Source organism: Hydra vulgaris, chromosome 11, assembly GCF_038396675.1.
Source record: "Hydra vulgaris chromosome 11, alternate assembly HydraT2T_AEP".
In the NCBI taxonomy this organism is placed as follows: domain Eukaryota; kingdom Metazoa; phylum Cnidaria; class Hydrozoa; order Anthoathecata; family Hydridae; genus Hydra; species Hydra vulgaris.
Window position 1 is genome coordinate 46,865,001 of NC_088930.1, and position 24,149 is coordinate 46,889,149.

Here is a 24,149-nt window from a genome sequence, read left to right on the forward strand (position 1 = left end):
TAAACTAAATTTCCTAGTAAAGTAAAACTGGTGAGCCAAGCAAGTTTCTTATTTAAAAGCTATTGAGCTATCTAATATATATATATATATATATATATATATATATATATGTATATATATATATATATATATATATATATATATATATATATATATATATATATATATATATATATATATATATATATATATATATATATATATATATATATATATATATATGTTTGGTTTACATTAGAATTAAATTAAAACTTGTTATTCATTACCCATCTTTTGATTGGTTTACAACACCTGATAACAGAGATAGTGTTTTTTCATTGGCAAATGCACCATCCATGAGCAAAAAGTCTCTAACAAGAGCAGTGGGTGACATAAAACGCTCACCATCTTTCTCAATGGTAGCATACTATTTTAAATAAAGATATACTATTTAAGTAAAGACATTTTAAAATATTTGATATGATAACATTAATTTAAAATTGTTATAAAATAATGATACATTTATTTAAAAGAAAAATAACTGGATGACATTACATTATTGAGATAACAACATATTATTAAAGTAATTTTAACACCATTTAAAGCAAATCAATTTAAAAAATTTTCTATTTAAAGTTTTAATTAATCTTTAAACATTAAGATACGCTAATAACATCACAAGTTACAGTAGAAATAAAATTTTAATTCTTTAATTTCATTCAAAAAGGTACTTATTATTTATTTACACAATTATAAAACAACAAAATAATTTTTTTATAATTCTTTTAACTTACGGAAGATTTTGAAGTTATATCAATTTAAAAGAAGTATTTTGACGTTATATTAATAGCAGGTCAAACATCTTTTTTTTAAAATGGCTGTTCTGTGTAAAGAAAAAAACTTAAGTAAAAACATTTTAAAATTGAAAATAGTTGTTCTTGGGAATGTCTGAGGCTTCAAAATCTATATTGGATTAAAAGAAAAAGGGCAAAACCATAGTCATACATATTCAGATTCTGATTATAAAAGCAGAGGATTCATCAATTCAATTTAATAACTACAACCACATTTAACTTACTTGTTAAACAAGCCAGTATGTTTCTTTTTAGTGAAACTTTTTATTAAAAAAATTTAAAGATTGAGCAAAAAAAAAATTCTTAGCTGCCTTAATAATCCTTCAATTTTGAACAAAAAAACTATAAAACTATAAGAAGTAAAATTTAATAATTTCAGTTTTGGTGTGATAACCAACAAACAACAAACAACGTGTCTAAGTCTTTATGATATAAAAAATTTAAATATATGCAATAACCTTTTTCATGACCTTTCCAAACTCTTTGTTATTTTTCACAGTTTTTAATCTTTTTAACTCTTTTTTATTTTTCATGTCACCCAAATCATGTAATAGTTGTCCAATAGTTATAATAATTTGTAAGTATATCCTAGTATACTTATTCTAAATTTGATATTTTTATATATATAGTTCTGTATATAACCAACTCCATAATACAAAAACTGGGATTTTTTTTTTCTGTATTATTAGACTATAATAGAATGTACAAAACAACTACAAAATTATAACTTTGATTTCACTTTAATATTTATACTTATTTTATTGATTCACTCCATAATATAAATGTTTTTTTAATTTTGATTAAGGTTTTAAGAAAATAACCCAAAAAAATAATTAAATTTGTTATTGACGATTTCGAAAATTAAAATATTATATGCAATTATTGCAATTATTAGCAATATGCAATTATAAAATATTATATTATATTTTCTACGCTTTTATATAATTATATAATTTATAATTATATAAAAATTATATATAATTTAAAATTATATACAATAAAAACTATTTGTATAATTATATATGCTACGTTAAATCAAAAATCAATACTTTATGTACTTATTTTCGTTTTATTTTATCATAGTTATTTTGCAATTGAGGCAGGGCATACTATTATGGAAAATCCTTGAATCATACATGAATCAGTGATACATTGGAAAAAACATCCGGTATTAAGACAATATATTGAAAAAATGCATAAGTAGGTGTCAAACTGCAAGCTGGATATTTGTAGGAACAAATAGAAGTAGTGAGAAAAGCCCAATATAGTACCAGAATACAATGAAAACATTTGACTAAACAGTTATACTGCTATACTACTTAAGAACGACAACTAGATAATTTTATAAATGTTTACTGCCATAGCTGCAAATACAGTATAGATAATGCATCCCTTATATTTTGGTGTTTTAAAATATATCATTTAAAAGAATAGTTTTGTGCTATAATTTTCTGGAAAAAAGTTGCAATACTAAAAATACACTTCATCTGCATGAAATTAAGACACCCAGGGATTTCAAAGAGCAGCTGTGGCACAATGGTTAGAGCACTTGCTTTAAAAGTAAGAGATCCAGGGTTCCAAGCAAGCTCTGGACATATTTTGCGCCATCAGTAAAGGAGGCATGTACTTTAATAAGTGTAAGAAATTAAGACAAAAGAAATTACTTAACATATTCTAACAAGTTCAAATAAGATTTGAACTTGATTTGATCAATGGTAAGAAAATTATTAAACAATTTTGTAATTAAACTCATATAAAATTTTCATTTTGTGGTGTTTTAGGTGTCATTTTGTGGTGTTTTAGGTGCCATTTTTAAATTCATCATCTTTGAAGTAGTTTAACGAAAACTCAAACAAATATTACATAAGTTGAAGCTAATTGTGTGATGCTATGTTCTTAAAAAATAACTGGTGCTGAAAAAGCAGATCAAGAAAGAAATTGGGATGCTTCCATAACTGTAAAGAGTAAAGCGCTAATGCATGGAGAGTTTTTTTTACGAACATAAGCTTGTATACCAAAAATTAAAAAACAAGAGATTTTATGGAGTCAAGCATAAGTTAAATTGAGCTGGAATGACACCACTGCAAGCTGTAGGTATAATACCAACTGCAAGCTGTAGGTATGATACTCACTGCAAGCAGTAGGTACAATACCTACTGCAAGCTGTAGGTATGATACCTACTGCAAGCTGTAAGTATGATACCTACTGCAAGCTGTAGGTATGATACATATTTCACAGCTACTACAGCTAAGTTTATCTTTTAAATTTTGAAAAAGTGCTGATCTTTTTCATACCATTTTATTAAGTAAATAAAAAATTTACTGCCTACTAAATGATTAGAAAAACTGCTAAAAATAAAATAAACAAATTTTACTAAACCTTATTAAACACTGTTCTCAAATCTTTAGGGTCGGCTTTTTTGACTGCATACTAAAAACAGAAAAATGTTATAGTATTGTATATAAATAATTAACTAATAACAATAATAAAAATAAAAGTTAAAAAAAAAATTAGTATAATTAAATTTAAATTAATAAAAATTTCTTGTTCAAAAGAACTTTTAAACAAAAAAAAAAGTTGCACTAGGTGCAAAATGGCCTACTACAAGATTAATATGCTTTGAAAGCTTTCTTAATAAATAAGCAACTAATTTTAAAAGTTTTGCGCCTTCTACCATTTCTATCATACACAAACCCAGTAAAATTTTATAGAAGATATATACATAATAGCTCTTATCTATGTTTTATGGTAAGACCTTTGTGTCAACATTTTTTTACCGATCTGATGTCGACCTCTAACAGTTTAAGGTTGGCAATAAATTGCCGACCTCATTTTTCCTAACTCTGAGGGCTGATATATATATCAGATATTCCTGATTGCTGTAAATTTAGGAAATAATACAAGGGTCAGACTATTAAAACAACATGTCATGTGGTAAGATAGAGTACAGATTAAGCAGTTTACAACATGCAAAAACAATGTTCGCCAACACTAAACTTTTGCTTCAGTCCTAGATATGTTGCATTTTCTTAGATATGTTGCATGTTCAGCTGTTGTAATTTGGAGTGAAATCACTCCAACAGGCTTATTGGTTTACAACTTTTACAACAAAGTAAAAGTTTCAATCCAAACACAACAATATTTTTAAGAAATAATTTTTTCACAATAATGCTTTTGAAAACCAAACAAATTAAAAGACTTGTTCAATAAATTTTTTTAGAATAAATATACTTTTACAAAAATCATATTTAAATTTTTAACATGTTTTTTACAAAACCAGCTATCTATTTTTGATATTATCTACATATTTGCACAAGCTTTTTTGTCTTTTCACTTCCTAATTTGTTCTTAACTTTTGACCAGATAAAACCAAACAAGGTAAATATTTTTTTTATTGAAATATTTTTTCTATTGATCCTGAGCTAGCAGGGCATGTTTGAAGTTTAAAAATAAATTTTTAAAAGCCTTCAGGCAGTTTTTTCTGAGCTGATTTCTGGTTTCTTAGGTTAATCATTGATCACAAATCACTGTACAATATTGTTGATATAATTTGATCGCTCAACATACTTTTAGGAAATTCATTACAATCTTTTAGTTTAAATAAAATCAACATAGCTACAAAATCAGAAAAATGATTGTATTGCCATTCTTCTGCCTCATCTTCATTTTCAAGCTTCAGATTTTTACCTGTGAAAAAAAAATTAAATTGCGATTAGCATACAACTGTGATTATCAACTTTTTTGATGTATAATTCAAAACTCATTTTTAACCAAAAAGCAAGGATTGGTTCAAGATAATGGATAAACGAAATGATGTATCCAAGATAATGTATAAGAGTCATAGCATCATTATATCTTTTCTTGATAACTGTGTGATAATGACTTAGTTTAGAGTTGTTCAGTGAGAGCCACAACTCATGACGTTCTGATAGGTGACAGCTGCCAGTTTGCATCAAAAAAATTTATTTTTATTTATTTAATCGACATAATGACTTTATCTTAATTATTTTATCCTTATGCCTATGAATTTTTCTTTATGCCGCTTTCTTTATATTATATTATTATAATTTTTTTATTATTATATATTTTTATATTATTATAATTTTTCTATATATTCTATATATGTTATCCCTATCTTCAAAAATTCTGGAGAGCGATCCGATTCGTCTAACTACCGTCCCATAAGTCTTCTTCCTATCATAAGCAAGGTTTTTGAATCTTTAATTAACAAACACTTAATTTCTCATCTTGAATCTAATAACTTACTTTCTGACCATCAATATGGATTTCGATCTTCTCGTTCTACAGCTGATTTGCTAACAGTAATAACTGACAGGTTTTATCGTGCATTAGATAAAGGTGGAGAGGTTAAGGCCATCGCTCTTGACATTTCAAAAGCTTTTGATAAAGTTTGGCATGCTGGTCTTCTCCATAAGCTTTCTTCTTATGGTGTATCCGGTAACATCTTTAAGATCATTGAATCCTTCCTTTCCAATCGTAACATAAAAGTTGTCCTCAATGGACAACACTCTTCTTCTTATTCTGTAACTTCAGGGGTTCCTTAAGGTTCTATCCTTGGCCCTATACTCTTTTTAATTTACATTAATGATCTTCCAGATATTCTCACATTTAAGGTGGCATTGTTCGCTGATGATACTACCATTTATTCTTGTCGTGATAAGAAACCATTACCCTCTGATTAATTGGAGGGGGCATTTGAGCTTGAAAAGTATCTCACTTCTGCTACAGCATGGGGCTCACAATGGCTGGTGAACTTAAATTCAGATAAAACTCTATTTTTTTCAGCCAATCGTTATCGCAATAATTTAGATCTTCCTATATTTATAAACGGTGATGTACTCGATTAGTCACCTACTCTTCATCTTCTAGGATTAACTCTTACTTCCAATCTTTCTTGGAAACCATATATCAAATCAGTTGCAAAATTAGCATCTGCTAAGGTTGCATCTCTTTATCAAGCTCGTCACTTTCTTACTTCGGATTCTATCTCTATAAATCTCAAATCCAGCCTTGTATGGAATACTGTTGCCATATCTGGGGCGGATCTTCTATTGATGCCCTTTCTCTTTTAGACAAGGTGCAAAAACGCATTGTAAACAAAGTTGGACCTGCTCTTGCAGCCAACCTCTAACCATTATCACATCGTCGTAATGTTGCTTCTCTTTCTCTTTTCTACAAATACTATAATGGGCACTGCTCTAAAGAGCTAGCATCTCTTGTGCCATCTACTAAAATTCATTCTCGTGTTACTTGTCATTCAATTAAGTGTCATCCTTTTTCTGTGACTGTTCCTAAGTGCTCTAAAAACGCTTATTCGTCTAGTTTTTTACCTCGAACATCAACTCTTTGGAATTCGCTTCCTTAATCTTGCTTTCCTGATTCATATAATTTGCAATTTTTTAAGTCATCCGTCAATCGTTATCTTGCTCTACAATCTTCATCTTTTCTCTTTCAGTAACTTCCAACTTTAATTAGTGGCTGCTTGCAGCCTTGTTGGAAGCGAAGATGTTTAAAAAAAAAAAGTTTTATTTTGAAATAAAAACTTTAGTTGAAAATTAAATTGATCTAAAACAACATCAAATATTTTGAGTTGGGTTTAAAGACTGTTAGCTTTTCTAAATATTGCTTGATTTTCAATAGTTTTTCTGATTTTCATAGGTATATCATAATTATCTGCAGTTTCTACATAAATTTAAAAGTTTTTCATGAATGTTTCTATACAGTCATTTTGGGAGTTTCATTTGGTATCGTTTAGTAGCTGAGGCATATGCCTTCCTTTTTCAGGTAACCATCCCTTAAAATAAAAATTGAATAGTTAATTTCTAACTTTTACATATTTTTTAAACTTAAAGTTAATAATCCACAAATACAAAATAGTATTTACATATGGCTGATGCGTGTTGCAAAAATATTTCTTCACTTTAATCACATGTTTGATAACATCTTAGTGTTTCCTAAAGAACTTTAATGACATTACAAAGGAGTTTAGTACAATACTTGGCTGTTTTTTAATTTGATGCACAATCAGTTATTCATGAAAGTATAGACTTAAGTCCGTCATATGCACTATGAGTAATAAACTGATCATTAGTAACACTACTCCATCCATCTTGCATAATTGTTATCATTTTTTCCTCTTAAATAAGCTGATTCATTATTTTGTTGTTTACTTCATTTAACTTTTTCCAAGAGCTCTTCTCCAAGCATTTTACAGTTAAGTAGATTATATCCTAGTTTCAATGAACTAATTATGTCTATAAACTCTTGATTTTCAGAAGTTTTAAATGTTACATTTGCACTAAAAAAAATTTTTGCCATTTTTATATCAGTATTTTCTTTGTTTCAAATTAGTTGATCAGTCTTCTCCGTTTGAAATTTAATGCTAGCACACAAAAAAGCGCGGGCAGGATGATCATTTTTAAGTTTGTCTGTGCAATTTTAAAAAATTCATTTTTTTCTGCAATTTAAATTAAAATAAAAATAGTGAAAAGTATGCTTTGAATAAATACTAGATAAAATAATTTTAAAAAAGCGTAAAAATAAGCATTTTTCATAAAAGTTGAACAAATAAACATAAAATTTTTTGTTGCAATTTAAAACAAAACGCTTTTATCTTTTTGGCAAGCGCTTTTTTATGCGCTTGCCAAAGTTTTTGCGGGTATGTGGGCAAGTGCGAAAAGACTTAAGCACAAAAGCGTTTGCTAAACAAAGAAGACTATTGTGTTTGATGACATCAACCCTGCTTCTTATAAGGTGTTGAAAAACTTATAGAACTACAGATGCCAAAGAGCCAACTTAAGATAATGCTATCATTTGGTCCAGCTATATACATTATCACAGCTAATACATTATCACAATTTTTATTCAAACATTTTGACAGACTGAAAATGTCACCTTCTGTATGTTTGTGTAAAAACTCAAACTTCTTTTGGCAATATTTTAAATAAGGCTTTACTCATTTTATCTTGTTGCTAAGCAAAGCATGACAATAGTCACAAGAAACCTTTGTGCTGTTTTTAACTTCAGTTTAACTTTCTTCTTTAACCCAGTCTTTTCTCTCCCACTTCCCATTGGCATTTTTAGTTATAAATTATCTTTTTTTAATCTAAAATAAATCAATACATATAGGTTTGAAATTTAAACTTTATTTTTTTTATAACAGTTTCAAAATCTTCTTAAAATTAATTTGAACAACCCTTGTTATAAATTATTAAAAAACATAATATCAAATATATTTAAATAAAATTAAAGTAGAAAATTAAAATAAATTTCAATATTATTCAACACAAAAAAAAAAGTTTCAACCTGTATAAAATAAAACCTATAAAACCCACTGGGCCAGGTTTATTAAAAAAATCTGCTTTTGCCAACCCTGTCCAAAGATATCTTTTCTCTTATTGACAAAATCCAAAAACTTTCCTATTTTATACAATATCTCAACTGACCTACTCTGATTTAGGCATCTCTTACAATGTCATAAAGTCTCTTTCTCCTTATGGCAAATACTTAAGAAAGCTATCATAATTTGTTCCGCCAACTAAAAATCTATCTTGCATGAAAGGTCATTCAGCAAAGTTGCATCCATTTACTGTTACTGTACCTTCATGCTACTTCAAAATGTTCTTTATTTTTTTTTTTTTTAAACATTAGTGAAATTATCTCCTTGTTAGATAAGAATTATTAAAATGAAATATGCAAAAAGAAAAGTTACATCAAATCAAATAAAAACTTACATCAAATAAAAACTTAAATCAAATAAAAACTTACATCATATAATGGGGCTTCACAAGAAGCTTGCTGCAATAGCATTTTAAATATCATCTTCTAAATATACAAAGTTAAATTTAGATACAAAACGTTAACCAAAACACCAAAATAAACTATCAAATTATAATTAAAAGATATTTTGGATCATTTTTATATATAAATAGTAATTTTGTATGAGTAAGTTAAATATATAAAATCATATACAACTTTATATAGGTAATTAAAAGATAATAACCTCATAAGTGCTCAATATTTTGATTATTAAATTAATTTGTCTCATGAATTATTACATGAAACTTACACTTTTTGTGCTAAAAAAAAGTATACAATTACACAAAAATTATTAAAGTTAATAAAATTATAATTACATGGATCATCTAGGTCACATTTTAAAAATCCAGAAAAATGTTGGGGTAAAATATCCAGAAAAATCTGGAATATATTTTACCTTTACTTTTGCTTATAGCTGTGTTATTTCCTTTTTTTTTCTTCAAATTTTTCTTATTTTTTGTATAAGTGGTGAGTATAAAAACTTAAATAAAAAATATATTTTAAAAATATATACTTAAACTTGTATGTATGGAAAACATTTTGAATACCTGGAAAAACTAAAAGTTGAGAAAAATATCCGGAAAAAGATAATCCCTGTAATAACCATAAATAAATATTATTACAATTAAATTAATTTTTAGAATCTTGATTTTGTATGATACTTTATTTATGTTACTGTTGTATGTAATACTATTTTATTTATTTTTAATACTATTAATAGATATTATCACCATTTCAGTTTATTTCATGTTCTAAATCTTTTAAAGTTGCATCAAAAGCATAATTAATGTGATAAGATTTTTTTTTGTAGCACTGATAAATTCTATAACAAAACAATTTTAATGACATTTGAATATATATATATATATATATATATATATATATATATATATATATATATATATATATATATATATATATATATATATATATATATATATATATATATATATATATATATATATACAAATATATTGTCAAATGATCTGTTAAGCACATTGAAATAAATATTTGAATAAAAATAACAACACTTTTAAAATGTTTAATCTACAGCTTTTGAACTACATAGTTTATCTTCAGTAAAATTTACAAAAATCATTAAAAAACAATTTTATAGGATACAAATTAATTACTTTGTTACAAAAGTTTATTATAAAATCTATTACAAAGGGTTCAAAATTTAAATACAGACCATTAAAATACAATAACAAAATATGTTAGTCTCAGAACTTAATAAAAAAAATACAATTTGTTTTAAGTAGTCCAAATAAAAATTTTTAATTAATTACATCAACGTTATAATAGTCAAAAGAGTTTAAGAATTCTATGTTTAACTTGTTTATTTAAAAAGGGCCTTTGCTGCTTTATATGCAAGTAAAGCTTGCATATAATATATATATATATATATATATATATATATATATATATATATATATATATATATATATATATATATATATATGTATATATATTTATATATATATATATATATACACACACATATATATATATATATATATATATATATATATATATATATATATATATATATATATATATATATATATATATATATATATATATATATATATATATATATATATATATATATACACTACATCAAAAAATAAAACATACAGTTAATTTCCAAACATTCAAGTCTTTTTATTTCAATCAAATAATAAATAACATAATTAATATTTACATATTAATTAGTAATTGCTATAATATACAATAATAATAAAAATAAAATTCATAAAAAAAATTATTTAATTAATAAAAACAAAAAAACATAGTCAAAAAAAAAAACATAAATCAAAAAATAAAACATACATCTACGAATTATATATAAAAAAACAGGAAAAAAAGTATTTTTAATAATGTGTATGATAACCTTTTTGTGTAATAACTTCTTGCAATCTAGTATTCATCGAATGTACAAGTTTTCTTGTATCTTCTATTGAAATTTTATTCCATTCTTCCAAAAGTTTTTCTTTTAATTGTTGTTTATTTTTTATTTCGTGTTGCCGAAGTCGTCTTTCGAGAAGATCCCAAAGATTCTCAATTGGATTGAGATCTGGTGATTGTGGAGGATGCGGAAGTGTTGATTTAACATTAAAAATCAGCCAATTTTTAATTAGTTTCGATGCATGTTTTGGGTCATTGTCTTGGACTAACACGAAATTTTCAGTAGCACCTACTTTTATTGCACTTCGTTTTAGATGATTTTGCAAAATGTCTAAATACTTTTCTTTGTCCATATTAGTTTCAATAAATACTAAATCACCAACCCCACCTGCACCCATTGCTCCCCATACCATCACATTTCCGCCACTGTGTTTGACTGTAGGTGTAATATTTTGTTTGTCAAGTGCAGTGCCTGTTTTTCGCCATACATACCTTGCTCCGTCTGATCCGAAAATATTAAATTTTGATTCATCCACAAATACAACTGTGTTCCAAAATTCTTCAGACTTGTTCAAAAACTCATTCACGTAAGCCAATCTTTTAACAACATTCCTTTTTGTTAAGAATGGTTTCTTACGTGAAATTCGTCCTGCGTAGCCTTTCCGGTGCAACAAATTTCTTACAGTTTGGGGATTAACTGTCACATTTAGATCTTTTTTTAAAAGAGCAGTTGTTTTTGGAGCCGATGTTTTTGGATCTTTTTTTACCATTCTTTCAATTTTCCTTTCTACTTGCATTGCAAACGCTTTTTTTCGACCTCTTCCAGGCGTACTTTCAAATGATTTATTTTTTCTATAATTATTAATTACTGACTGAATGGTTGCTCGAGGTTTGTCGATCAACTTAGCAATTTCTGCATAACTTTTTCCTTCTTCCTTTAGTTTCACAATTAACATTCTAATTTCAATGGACACTTTTCCTTTTGAAATTTTTGTTTTTTCAGAAATTTTTTTAGCGGTTGCCATTATTTACATCAATATGCGCACTATTTAAGTAACAATGCAATACTAAAGCAAAATATGACAAAAACAGGTCTTATTTACATTAACGAATTAGATGAGTCATGTTTTTGTGAAAGGGTATGATCGTTTTTCTTCTTGTATCTTATTTTTCTTTCATTTATTTGATGTGTGTATGTTTTATTTTTTGATGTATGTTTTTTTCTTTGACTATGTTTTTTTGTTTTTATTAATTAAATAATTTTTTTTATGAACTTTATTTTTAATATTATTATATATTATAGCAATTACTAATTAATATGTAAATATTAATTATGTTATTTATTATTTGATTGAAATAAAAAGACTTGAATGTTTGGAAATTAACTGTATGTTTTATTTTTTGATGTAGTGTATATATATATATATATATATATATATATATATATATATATATATATATATATATATATATATATATATATATATATATATATGAACTAATGAAGTGAAAACAATGAAAATATTAAAGAATATAAATTGAAGAAAAATATAAAATAAAAAGAACAACTAAAAGCAGAGTTAGAAGAAAAAATGTTCTTGAGATATTCGAAATAAAAAAACTTTAACAAGTTATCAAAAGAAAACAAAACAAAAAAAATACAATTTTTAAGTATTATTAATTTACATTGTTTGCATTGTTTATATTGGTGTGTATTTTTGTGTATTGATTATATTGTCGTGTATTTTTGTCTAATGTTTATAATGTCATGTATTTTTTATATTGTCATGTATTTCTATTTTGGTTTATACTGTCGTGTAATTTTGTACATTGTTTATATTGACGTGTTTTTATGTGTATTGTTTATATTTGTGATTTCGTACTTTTTTGTCTCATCATAATATTTAATTATATCTTTTTGTTTTCATTTTATTTTCTATCACTCTTCTCAGATCGAATGAATGAGATAACACAACATTTAACGATCTGAATCTGATCATTAAACGTTGTGTTATCTCATTCATTCATTACCTCTCATGTCAGCTCATTCACTTTTTCCTTTTTTGTTATTAGCCTGGCTTTTTTTAATAGTTATTGTTCTTCTTTTTATTATAACTATATTTTGGTCACTATCTATATTAATACTTTTTGTTGTTTGCTTGTTTTTTGCTTTATTTATTTATTTTATTAAGGTGTCACTCTCATGACTAGTTTTTAACTATACGAGTGACACCGAGCCTAATTTTGTAAAATTAAAAACAAATCTGTAATTTTTTTAATTTTTATGGTTAAACAAATGTACAAAATATACATATATATATATATATATATATATATATATATATATATATATATATATATATATATATATATATATATATATATATGTATACATTAGAGATATCCATTATGTTGGTCGTGTTGGAATTATTTTATGCAGTATAGTAAATGAGTGGTACAGATGTCTTGTAAAAGTGTTTAAATGTAGTATTTGAATAAAAAATAAGTTTTAACCTTTCAACAAAAATACTATTTTATTTATATTTTTTTACAAATTTTATTTAAGGATTTAGAGATTAAGTAATAGATTATAAATAAATAGAATAAATTTGTTCTAAAAAGAAAAAAAATTTTACTGGTCTAGGTGCACGTTACACAGTTTTACAAATATTTGAATTATCTTTCAATATTGCTTATATAACATTTATTCAGAAAACATTAGGTCGTAAAAAAAAAGCATTTAATCGCATTTAATTTTTTAAAGAAACAAATTATTTTATTAAAATGTTTTTTAATTAAAAAACTTTAAATTAAATATTATACAAAAGCAAATAAAAAACTTTTTTTTTTCTAATAAAAAGGGAGAAATGTTTTTGTTTAAGTGAATTCTTTTCATAAATTTATTTAAAATTTTTTGTTTCTTTAGATTCTATCAATAACTTTTGTTATATTAGTTTTTTAATGTGGTTTAAAATTGAATTCAATACAACGCGGTACTTTATAATACTTAATACAAAATATCAATAGTTTTCAAGCTTCTGTAACAAATAAGATCCTAATAATTACTACACATTAAAAGCATAGGGTTTAAAAGTATTTGTAAATTCTTTTTTTATATTTGTCAATATTTTGTTGTTTTAAAAAAGAGCACCTTTTTTTTAATAAAATAAGAGTGATAAGAAAAAATTTAAGTGAAAAACTAATGGCATATATATCGGCATATGCTTTATCTGAAAGTAGAAAAGTTTATGTTATCAACGGTTTACAATATTACTTTTATTTATGCAAATTAGTTCTAGTCTATACTCAACCCTTTATTTTCTTTAATTATTTTATCTAATTATTTCTAGTCAACACTTAGGAAAAAATAACTAGAATATACAATAACTCTGCTGAATGCAAAAGTATTTATAAGAAACGGCAATGGGCAACTCAAAATGTTGCCTGGCGACTAATATTAACAAACTGGTTACTTTCAGTCGGGAAATATATGTTGTTGTATGCCTTGTCTATCTACACTTAAAGTAATTTTTTTAGACAACTTGACCATGTTTTTATATAGTAACCCTTGTAAAAATTTATGGCAAAATAAGAAATTAGAGGCAATAAAATAGCAATACTCGAAGAAAGGAAACGAAAACTAGGTAAAACAGAAAATCTAAATTAAATGGATATTAAAAAAAAATGTTGTCAAAAAAATAATAAACCTAAATATTTTACTGTTTTTGTTTTTTACATATTTTAGGATGCTTGTAATATTCCACTACCAAAATTAATACAAGTCGAGGAAAAAAGCAGATAAGATTATAAAGAAAAAAAAAACATTTTATGATTTACAATTTTATCGTAACTTTTTTCATTCATATTAAGGAAATACTTTAGTACTTGCGCTAGAAACAATGACAATTTTTAAAATGTTTTTGCTAAATTTTACTATAATTATCAATGAACAGGAAAGCGAGAAAACTAATTGCTATTTATTTGTAAAAAAATTATTTTTTTTTAAACAAGTTTTTTATGTAAAAAAAAAAAAAAGTTATTAATACTAATATTTAAATATATTTAAATAGCCTGTACTTTTGTTGGATTATTCAAATTGTGTATTTAAACCGATAGTTTATTTCCTGATGAACTATTGTTATTGACGATGCTCCAAAAGCTTGTGGGCTAGACTTGTTAATTTACTGAACTTTTTAAAGAAACCTTTAGGAGCCTATTTAAAACTCTTTTTTAAGTTTTTAAATACATTTTTTCAAACAGAGCAATCTTTATGTTCATGATCTCTAGTAATTCGTATTAACATTTGAAATTGGGTAATATAAAGGAAACAATTTCAGCCATGGCTCAAATGCGGTAAATACATTTATATTATTATAAAAGAAACTATTATTTTAGAAAAGTTATTCTTTTATTTAATTTATTTCATCATTACAAAATTTATTGATCAATTAATATATTTTACAAATAAATAGCAATTTATTTTCTTATTTTCCTATTATATAAGCATTGAGAAAAAACATCAAATATAGCAAAAACATTTTTAAAAGAGAAATGATCTTAAAATTAAAAAACTATTAAAATTTCTTATAATTCTAGCATACATAGCAAATTAGTTTCTCAATTATACGGACTGATAAAAATCGTGAATAAATTGCATATCAAAACTTTCAATTGTTGTTAAATTTTTATAAAAGATGATTTGTTTCTTATAATCAAATGTATCAAATTCAGTAGCTAAGTTAAGTTGTATGAAAATTAAAAAAAAAAAAAATTTTTTTTTTTAATTTTCTTTATTTTTAATTATTAAATTTTCTAGTTTATTTAATTAAAATTTGATATTTTGTTACAATTTTGTTTCCTTTTTTTAAGATTGTTTTTTTTTTTTCTCAGTAGATAAGTTTTTTGCCGCGAATTATTGAAATGTTTAAAAGATGCAAACTGCTGTGTATCTACTTTAAATGTGGAAAAACAAGGCGAGCCACCACACATGCTCACTGGGAAGGCCTGAGTATTGTTCACTTCCTTGAAGAGTATGAGAATAGAAGGCAACAGGTCTTCCATCTTGGTTAAGTGTGGATGATATGGCAACATCAAAAGCATCAATCTCTATGGTAAAAGAGAAACTCTTATCTATGTTGTGCATCAAAGAGTGAACAAGCTCATTTTTAAAGTTTTTAAATGCTAATATTTTTTGTTGATTGAGTGGAAATCGGGAACACAAATTAAAGGTCGAAATTTATCTGAAAATTTTTAATCCATTTTGCGCAGTATGAGAACATTTCAATGATCCGTTGCAGAGAAGTAGCATTATTAAATGGAGGTAACTTAATATTAAGGGCAAGCCACTAAGGATCAGGTTTTAAAGAACCATATGATAAATAATAACCCAAAAAATCTGATGTGCCAGTAGAAAATACACACTCCTTATTTAATCTAATATGGCAGCTATTCTGAATTTACGCAAGTTTTTATTATGCTTTCTGGCTATTACCACAAACAGTAATGCAACCCTTCTTCACACACTTTATATGACCATGCATATAATATTTTGTTTTGAAAACTTAGCAACAGTTCCTGGCATGATTTAGTTAAGCGGGTTCAAAAAATGCATTTTTAAAAATAAAAAGACTATAAACTGGAAAAAATAATAATAATAATGAAAAAAGATTTTAACAAATGATAAAATGAATAAAAAATAAACCAGAAAAAATAAAAGTATAAAATTTATATGTTTTTACTTTAATTTAAAAGTGTTATATTACAAAGAATTTTTAAAAAAATCAAAGTTTCTAAGTTATTTAATCCAAACTTAAATACCTTAAAATGTAATTATTTAAAATTTTTAAACTTATTTTCTAGTGTTTACAAAGTAAATATAGCATAAAAAATATATTAACCGATAATCCTACTATCGGTTAATATCTTTTTAACCCTCGACCAATGCCGATATAACAGTCATAAATGACACATCTAATTAACCTATGTGCTACATCAACATGACGATATAGAAAAAAAATATTAACTTTAAATTATTAATTGAATAGCATTTAAACTAAATAAGTTTGAACTATTAATTAAAAACTATGTTTTATGCTTTTATTTTGTCTAATTTATTGTTTATTTATTTTATTATTTGTTAAGTTCGTTTTTCTTTTCAGTTTAAGGGTCTTTTTTTTCTTTTTAATTTTCTCTTTATATTAGTTTTGTTTTTTAGCGCATTTTTTAAAACACACAAATTATCAATATATGCAAAAAACTGTGGCCAAGTTGTCAAAAAAAATTGTATGCTTGGTCATATAAGGTGTGCAACCACAAACGTCTCCTGAGGAGGCTTGGCAGGCTTGGACAGAAATGGCGTGAGATAGAGCGCTATTGCTGACCATGCAAATGATTTTATTTTTTTGACTACTTGACAATGATTGTTTATATGTTTTGATGATTTAAACATTTCAGAAATGAAATGAGAAGCTGAATGTAGAAACTCTACAGTGCTGGCCAAAAAGATCCGACCACTATGGCTTTTAGACAGAAACGTAATACCACTTCAATTTTATGATAATATGATTGAATTAAATGCAACAAACAACATTCACATAAGTAAATGATACACTTTCAAAGAAACCAACAAGTAGTTCACATCAGAAAAGAGTTTCTAGTACCTTGAATGTCTTCCTCCGGCTTTGAGCTTCTATTCTTTGAGCTTCTATTCGAGGCATAGGCTTTGAGCTTCTATTCGAGGCATAGAGGCAACAAGAGAGTCACAGTAATCAAGCGTTATTTTTTGGGACCACGCCTCCAGTATATCCTCCCTCAAAGTTGTCGCCGACGTCGAGTTTGCTTTTGCCACTTCTGCTTTCAATTTTACCCAGCAATTTTTAATCTGGTTTAATTCCGATGACGAGCCAGGCTACGGAGCTAGAACATTGATGGAATTCTCTTGAAACCATGTCTTGACGATCTTTGCCTGATGACATGGCGCACCGCCATGCATAAAGATGTCACAGTTGCGAGTTCTGAGCCAAATAGGAATATTTTCCTTTATTATTTGCAAATAATTAACAGCTTTGATAGTTGGTGGCATGAGATGGATTCCTGCTTGATCTCTGGCAGTAATTGCTCCGCAAATCATAATTGCAGGGCAATGTTTTACGGCTGGAGCAACATAATGGGCATTGTAGCGTGTGTTTGGTGGCCATTCACTTTATGCGTAGCAAATTGTTTCACCTGCGATTCGTCTGAGAACATGATACGTCGCCACATTGCCACAGCCCAATTTTTAAGTGCTTTACAAAATTTGAGGCAGTCACGAATATTTTTCTGAGATAGTCGTTGTTTTAATGCAGCGCGATAGGATCGAAGACTGAAATTGCCCACAAGACGCCGCCGAATGGTGCGAGAGCTCGCATTCACATCAGGAGGCAGTTCATTGAGAATTTGTGAAGATGATGCCAGTGGGTCCTTTGTGGCTGCACAGCAGATCATGGCGTCAGTTTTTGATGTGGTACATCTCGGTCTGCCACTGGATCTTCCTGCAGCGCTGATGCCTGTTGACTTGATATGCTGAATGACGTCATGAACAGTTGTCTTAGGTATTTGTAAATGTGTGGCAATCACACGTTCAGACTTCTCATCTTCCATCAAAAGTTGTATTTTAGCACGTTTTCCAGGTGATGTTGTTGCCATAGTCAAATGCAAATAATAATTCACAGCCACGCATGCGATGGTATATATAACAATGGTACAACTGTTTTGATTGGCTGATAACTAGTCAATCACGCATGCAAAGCTTGATGATGAAATTCCGAGAAAAGCGCCTACACTACAATGTACATACTGTATACATAGATAAACAACGCGTGGTTGGATCTTTTTGGCCAGCACTGTAAGCTAAACTTTAACTAGAAAAAAGTTTTCAAAAAAATTAACGAAAAAAAAAATCTTTACGAAAAATATAAGCACTAATATAAAAATAAAAAATAAAAACATAAACTCAAAGCAAAACTTTTTGTTACATTTTTAATTACGTTTGAAATAAATGTTATCATAACTTATCTTTTTTAAAATTGTATTAAAGTTTCGCAAAACACTTTCAAATTAAGTAACAAATTATTATTAAATTATTATTATTAAGTTAAAAAAAAATTTTTTTTATAATAAAATGTTTAAAAGATTTTAAAAATTTTAAGTTTAATTATAAAAATTAATCGTATGAACATTGCAAAATACTTTAAAACTTTCCAATTAATCAACAAAATACATGCTTATATAAGTTATTTTATATTCTTTTATAATTCACATAAAATGTGTAAAAGCTAGTAATCACAAAAGGTTTTGAACTTATTGATAAATTAAAGTAACTTGAAAAAAATTCTTTCTAAAAATAATGGTTAAAAAGATTTTTAGGAAGAGATGCAAAAAGAGTTTCAAACGTTTAAATTTATCATCAAAAATATATGCTCACATAAAAAAAATTATATTTAACATTATTTATTAATTTACACATGCGTTCATGTAAACAATCATTATAATTAATTTTATGGTTTTATTTAAAGCCTTCGCTAAAATAAAATCTTTATAAAAGATTAACGATTAAAAGCTATTCATAACGTAACACTTTTTTATTGCATTTAAATTGTTAAAACATCAAAATAACCGTGGTCAAGTTGTAAAGAAAAAAAAAGTGTAACAGAGTGTGATTGCATGCCATTCCTGTCCAAGCCTGCTTGGTAATGTTATCAATAAATGGAAGGCAGTCAGTTAGTTCATAGGTTTTAATGAAAATAAAAAAAAAGAGCATCCTTATTTGAATAGGTAAATTTAATAAAATAAAAAGAGTATAATAAAAAAAAGACAACTATTCATGCTATTTTCAGGTAGCATAACAATAACCACACTCAAGTTTCTTAACTAATTATAATATAATAGCAAAAAAAAAATATTAAACTAATTAAAAAATAAATGAACTTTCTTGATACGCTCTATAGATTTTTCAAAATTACTATTGATTGTAATTAATTTAAAAATAAATGAGAAAAAGGTAAATAAATTAAAAACTAATTTTACTGCACTTTACATAAAAAAGCGTTAGTCACTTTAATATAAACTTCTGTTACCTTTTATCAATCAGCATCAAAAAGTAAAGATTTGTTTTTCTGGCAAATATTAGGTGATTCTCGCTATGCCAATGTTGTAAATTTTTTAGAAACTAAAAATATTAGATAAGTATTCAAGTTAAAACCCAGAAGTAAAAAAACTTCAACAAAAAATTATTGACACTTGAGATTAAAAATATTTTACAACTTTTAAAGTCATAAGAAATTTTTCAAAGTCATAACTAACTGTAATCTGTACATATTTTTAAAATACCAAACTATTAGTTTATTTATGGTTTATTTTGCTACTGTATTTATTGAATAAATCTATTTTATATATATATATATATATATATATATATATATATATATATATATATATATATATATATATATATAAATATATATATATATACATATATATATATATATATATATATATATATATATATATATATATATATATATATATATATCTGTGTGTGTGTGTGTGTGTTTAGATATGCAAAAGCTTACTAGTTTTGTTTATTTTTATAGTATACAGCTTTTTGTAAAAAAAGAAGAAAACAAGGAAAAATGAAAGAAAAGATTTCTGCCCCATGACAAACCCTAAACCAATGTAGCGGTACTCCTCTGTTGCAGCAGTCTAAAAGGTAGTCAATGTAAGAAGTAAAGCCCCCGGCAGCAGGCTATTTCAGTGTGACATTACAAGGCTGATCTAAAAATAATCTAAAAACACATTTACTGTTAAAAATATATAAAGTGTTGGATGGTGAGTTGTTTAAAAAATATATAAAATTAAAAAAAATCTTAACAACCAAAACTTCCTTAACAGATATTACTTCTGTAATGACTAGTGTGAAATTTTATTTTCTTAGCACAACTCTATTGTCTATATTATATTCATATATATGTATATATATATATATATATATATATATATATATATATATATATATATATATATATATATATATATATATATATATATATATATATATATATATATATATATATATATATATATATATATATATATAATTTTTTTTTAAATTAAAGCTCATGTTTTTAAATTAAAGGCGCAAAATTATATTAGAAAGATTGCGTCCTTAGCTATAAATTAAGTATATTTACATATATTAAAAAATTATTATTTTTGAATATATACTTATATTTATGTTGAAAAATCAAGTATACCTTCTTTCTTATAATATTATATGCCAACTGTATTCCCCACATTTTTTTCTAATATATGTCAATTGTATGAGATTTTAATTCTATTTATTTTATTTATTCATTTCAATCTTTAAAGTCAATATACATGGCAATATACATAAGGGCAACTATGTTGTTTTCATAAAAAAAATATATGTACTAACTGTAAAACATTAACTGTGATTTACAATCTGATAGATAAATGCTGTATGAAAACATTCCTGCCCATTTTCAAGCGCCTAATAGTGATGCTTGTCCCACGAGTTATTTTTGTTCAGCTTTTGTTCAATTTTTTTTAAACTTCTTCCTTCTTCTTCTCCTTTATTTTATTCAATTTTCTTTCAATTAATAATTTTTTTACTAATTGTAAACACGCAGACAATTGAACTTTTACTTTTTTATTAACATGATTCTGTAATACCTGAGTATTCTTTGTTGCACAGTAATTAGAATTTTTTTTAAAAAAACTGACCTTTTGAATACACCTAAACAACTGGCCAAGATTAAGGTCAAGTTTTATAAAATCTAATGTGATGTAATCTTTTGCAGTTTTTCAGGTTAAATGCTTAAAGGTAAAAAAAAAACAGTTTTTATAAAACTAAAATAAAGTCTTTTTTTGTCAAATAAAACCATATTTAAGTCTCAAATTCAAATCATTGTAGCTAAACAATTAATTTTTGCAAATAAAAATACATTCTAAATGAATACAAGCTAAATTTTTTAATTTTTATTGATATTTGGATTATCTATTATATTAAATACATATCTAAATAGATAAACAAATAAACAGATAATATAAAGAGATAAACAGATATCCAAAATGTTGAATTAACAGCTCAACTTCTTTTCATTTGAAATTGTTCTTTGATTATTTTCTCAGTTGATAATGTTATATGTGCGTGTTAGAAATATGTATTAAATAATAATAGAAATAATTGAAGTACTAAATATATATTGATGGAACAGAAACCATACATTTCGTTAATATATACTGTGGTGTAATTATATACTATATACTTTATTTCGGGAATTGAGAGTGGTAATAGTTGTATAATATGTAACATTTTTTATAGTTTAATTATACAATTGGCATGCTACATTTAGGTTTGATTGCACTTAGATTAAATACAGACATTTTAATCAATTTACTAATATTAAAAAATTATTATTAACATCATTTGGGATTCCATTCTATTGCCGTTAAATAACAAAACTGATTACAAGACCATTCCATTGATGTCTAATAACTGGTTACAATGTAGTTCGGTGTTATTAAAACAAGTAATTTAAAAATCTTAAATAACTGCGGGTAAAAATGCCACAAAAAATAAAAAAATTGCGGCTTTTTAGAAACTACTTTAGCCGATATAATCGTCCACTAATTTCGATAATATATGCTGTTAATATACGTTAATATATACCGATAATATACACTAATACCGATAATATAATACCAATAACATACGTTTTATTTTTCACGCATTTTCAATTTTTGCACCTAACAAAAATAAAAAATAAAAGCTTGAGAAGGAAATTGCAGGAAAATAAAAAAGAAGAAAGGAAATTGGAGGAAATAAATGAAGGAAACTGTTTATTGGCTATCGACGAGCACATTTTTAGCAGATATTTTTACTCTGCGAATATTTGTACATCAATATTCGTTTACCAGATATTCAGATAAAAGTCAACTTTTTTCAGCCAATCGTTATCGCAATAATTTAGTTCTTCCTATATTTATAAACGGTAATGTACTCGATGAGTCATCTACTCTTCATCTTCTAGGATTAACTGTTACTTCTAATTCTTGGAAACCATATATCAAATTAAGTCTCATCCTTTTTCTGTGACACCTAAGTGCTCCAAAAACTCTTATTCCCCAGTTTTTTTACTCGAATATCAGTTCTTTGGAATTCGCTTCCTTTATCTTGCTTTCCTGATTCATCCTTTAAGTCGTCTGTCAATCTTTACCTTCCTCTACAATCTTCATCTTTTCTCTTCCAGTAACTTCCAACTCTAATTAGTGGTTGCTTGCAGCCTTGTTGAAAGCGAAGATTTTTAAAAAATAATAATAATAACTTTTCGTTAACGAATAAACAGGAACAAACTTTTATGTTTAAAAACGTCAAATATTTTAATATTATATAAAAATTATTTAAATGTTAAAAAATATTATTTTGGGTTTACAATTTTTACAAAAGGCGGGCTCCATGTTTTATTAGCACCCATTTAGATTTTTCCGCTTTTTTTTAATTTCCGGTTTTATATTTGTTGTTGCATCGGTAATGATGGCATGGGTTACAATTATATTAGCTTCAAAGACTGGAAAAAAATTCACAAAATATTTTGATCTTTTGCTTCAAAAAAAGACCTTATGCATACCTGCTATTAACATTCAAAAAAACTTTAACGCAGAAAAGTATGTAATAAAACCTGAGCGCTGCATTAAGAAGAACGTTAAAACTATGAAAAATTGATTGGAAATAATGGCAAAGTTTATCTCTTTTAAGACGCCACATTAATGTAACAAATAGTTGAGTATCAAATTGACACATCAACGTATGTAGTGCTTCAAAATGCTTTTTTAAGCATAAACTGCATCATACTAACTACACCTTTTCAAGATGTAATTGAGAACTTAAAGTTGTAATTAAGAAAAGTAAGATGTAATTGAGAAATATAACATGTAATTTAGAAGTCGCAATATGTAATTAAGAAGTTCAACATGAATTAAGAAATTTTAAAATGTAACTGAGAAACCCAACATGTAAATAAGAAATCGCAATATGTAATTTGAAAAATAAAAGTTGTAATTAAGAAATCGTAATATGTAAATGATTGATTTGTTATTGCATTATTTGTTATTGCGTATTCACAATGTAAGCTTAAAGGTCATTATAAAAAATCTTCTTGTACATACATTTTAATAAGTTAATAATATCAAGTTTAGCATTTGCATGCACTAGCAATACAGTAATGGAATTGAAAGATCGTTGTGTTATTTGTCAATACACTATGAACAGAAAGTCTGTAATTAAATTGAATCCGTGCAAGCATTTATTTCACCAAATTTGTTTACACCTACTTCTGGAACAACCAGAACCACAGTAATAAGACAACAGTAGTATTAAAATATCAGCATGGAAAACAAGAATCAGGAAAAACAATGTCGCCAAAAAAAACATTTAAAGGACACAGCCGATTATTTTGCAACGTATACATGTTAAAATAATTTATAAGATTAGATTATAAGATTATATTTTA

General features: G+C 25.8%; 1 protein-coding gene across 1 annotated transcript in view; it reads right to left on the bottom strand.

The window, feature by feature from the left end:
• Nucleotides 1-21,457, bottom strand: part of LOC100210937 (electrogenic aspartate/glutamate antiporter SLC25A13, mitochondrial) — a 67,287-nt gene extending 45,830 nt beyond the window's left edge. The window contains exons 1-5 of the mRNA XM_065808993.1: nt 21,361-21,457; nt 19,695-19,786; nt 8,623-8,679; nt 3,214-3,264; nt 267-406 (exon numbers count right to left, since the gene is read on the bottom strand). Coding sequence (XP_065665065.1) covers nt 267-406; nt 3,214-3,264; nt 8,623-8,676 — 245 coding nt within the window. The 5' untranslated portion in view covers nt 8,677-8,679; nt 19,695-19,786; nt 21,361-21,457. The remainder of the gene's footprint in view (nt 1-266; nt 407-3,213; nt 3,265-8,622; nt 8,680-19,694; nt 19,787-21,360) is intronic.
• Between the last annotated feature and the right edge of the window lie 2,692 nt (nt 21,458-24,149).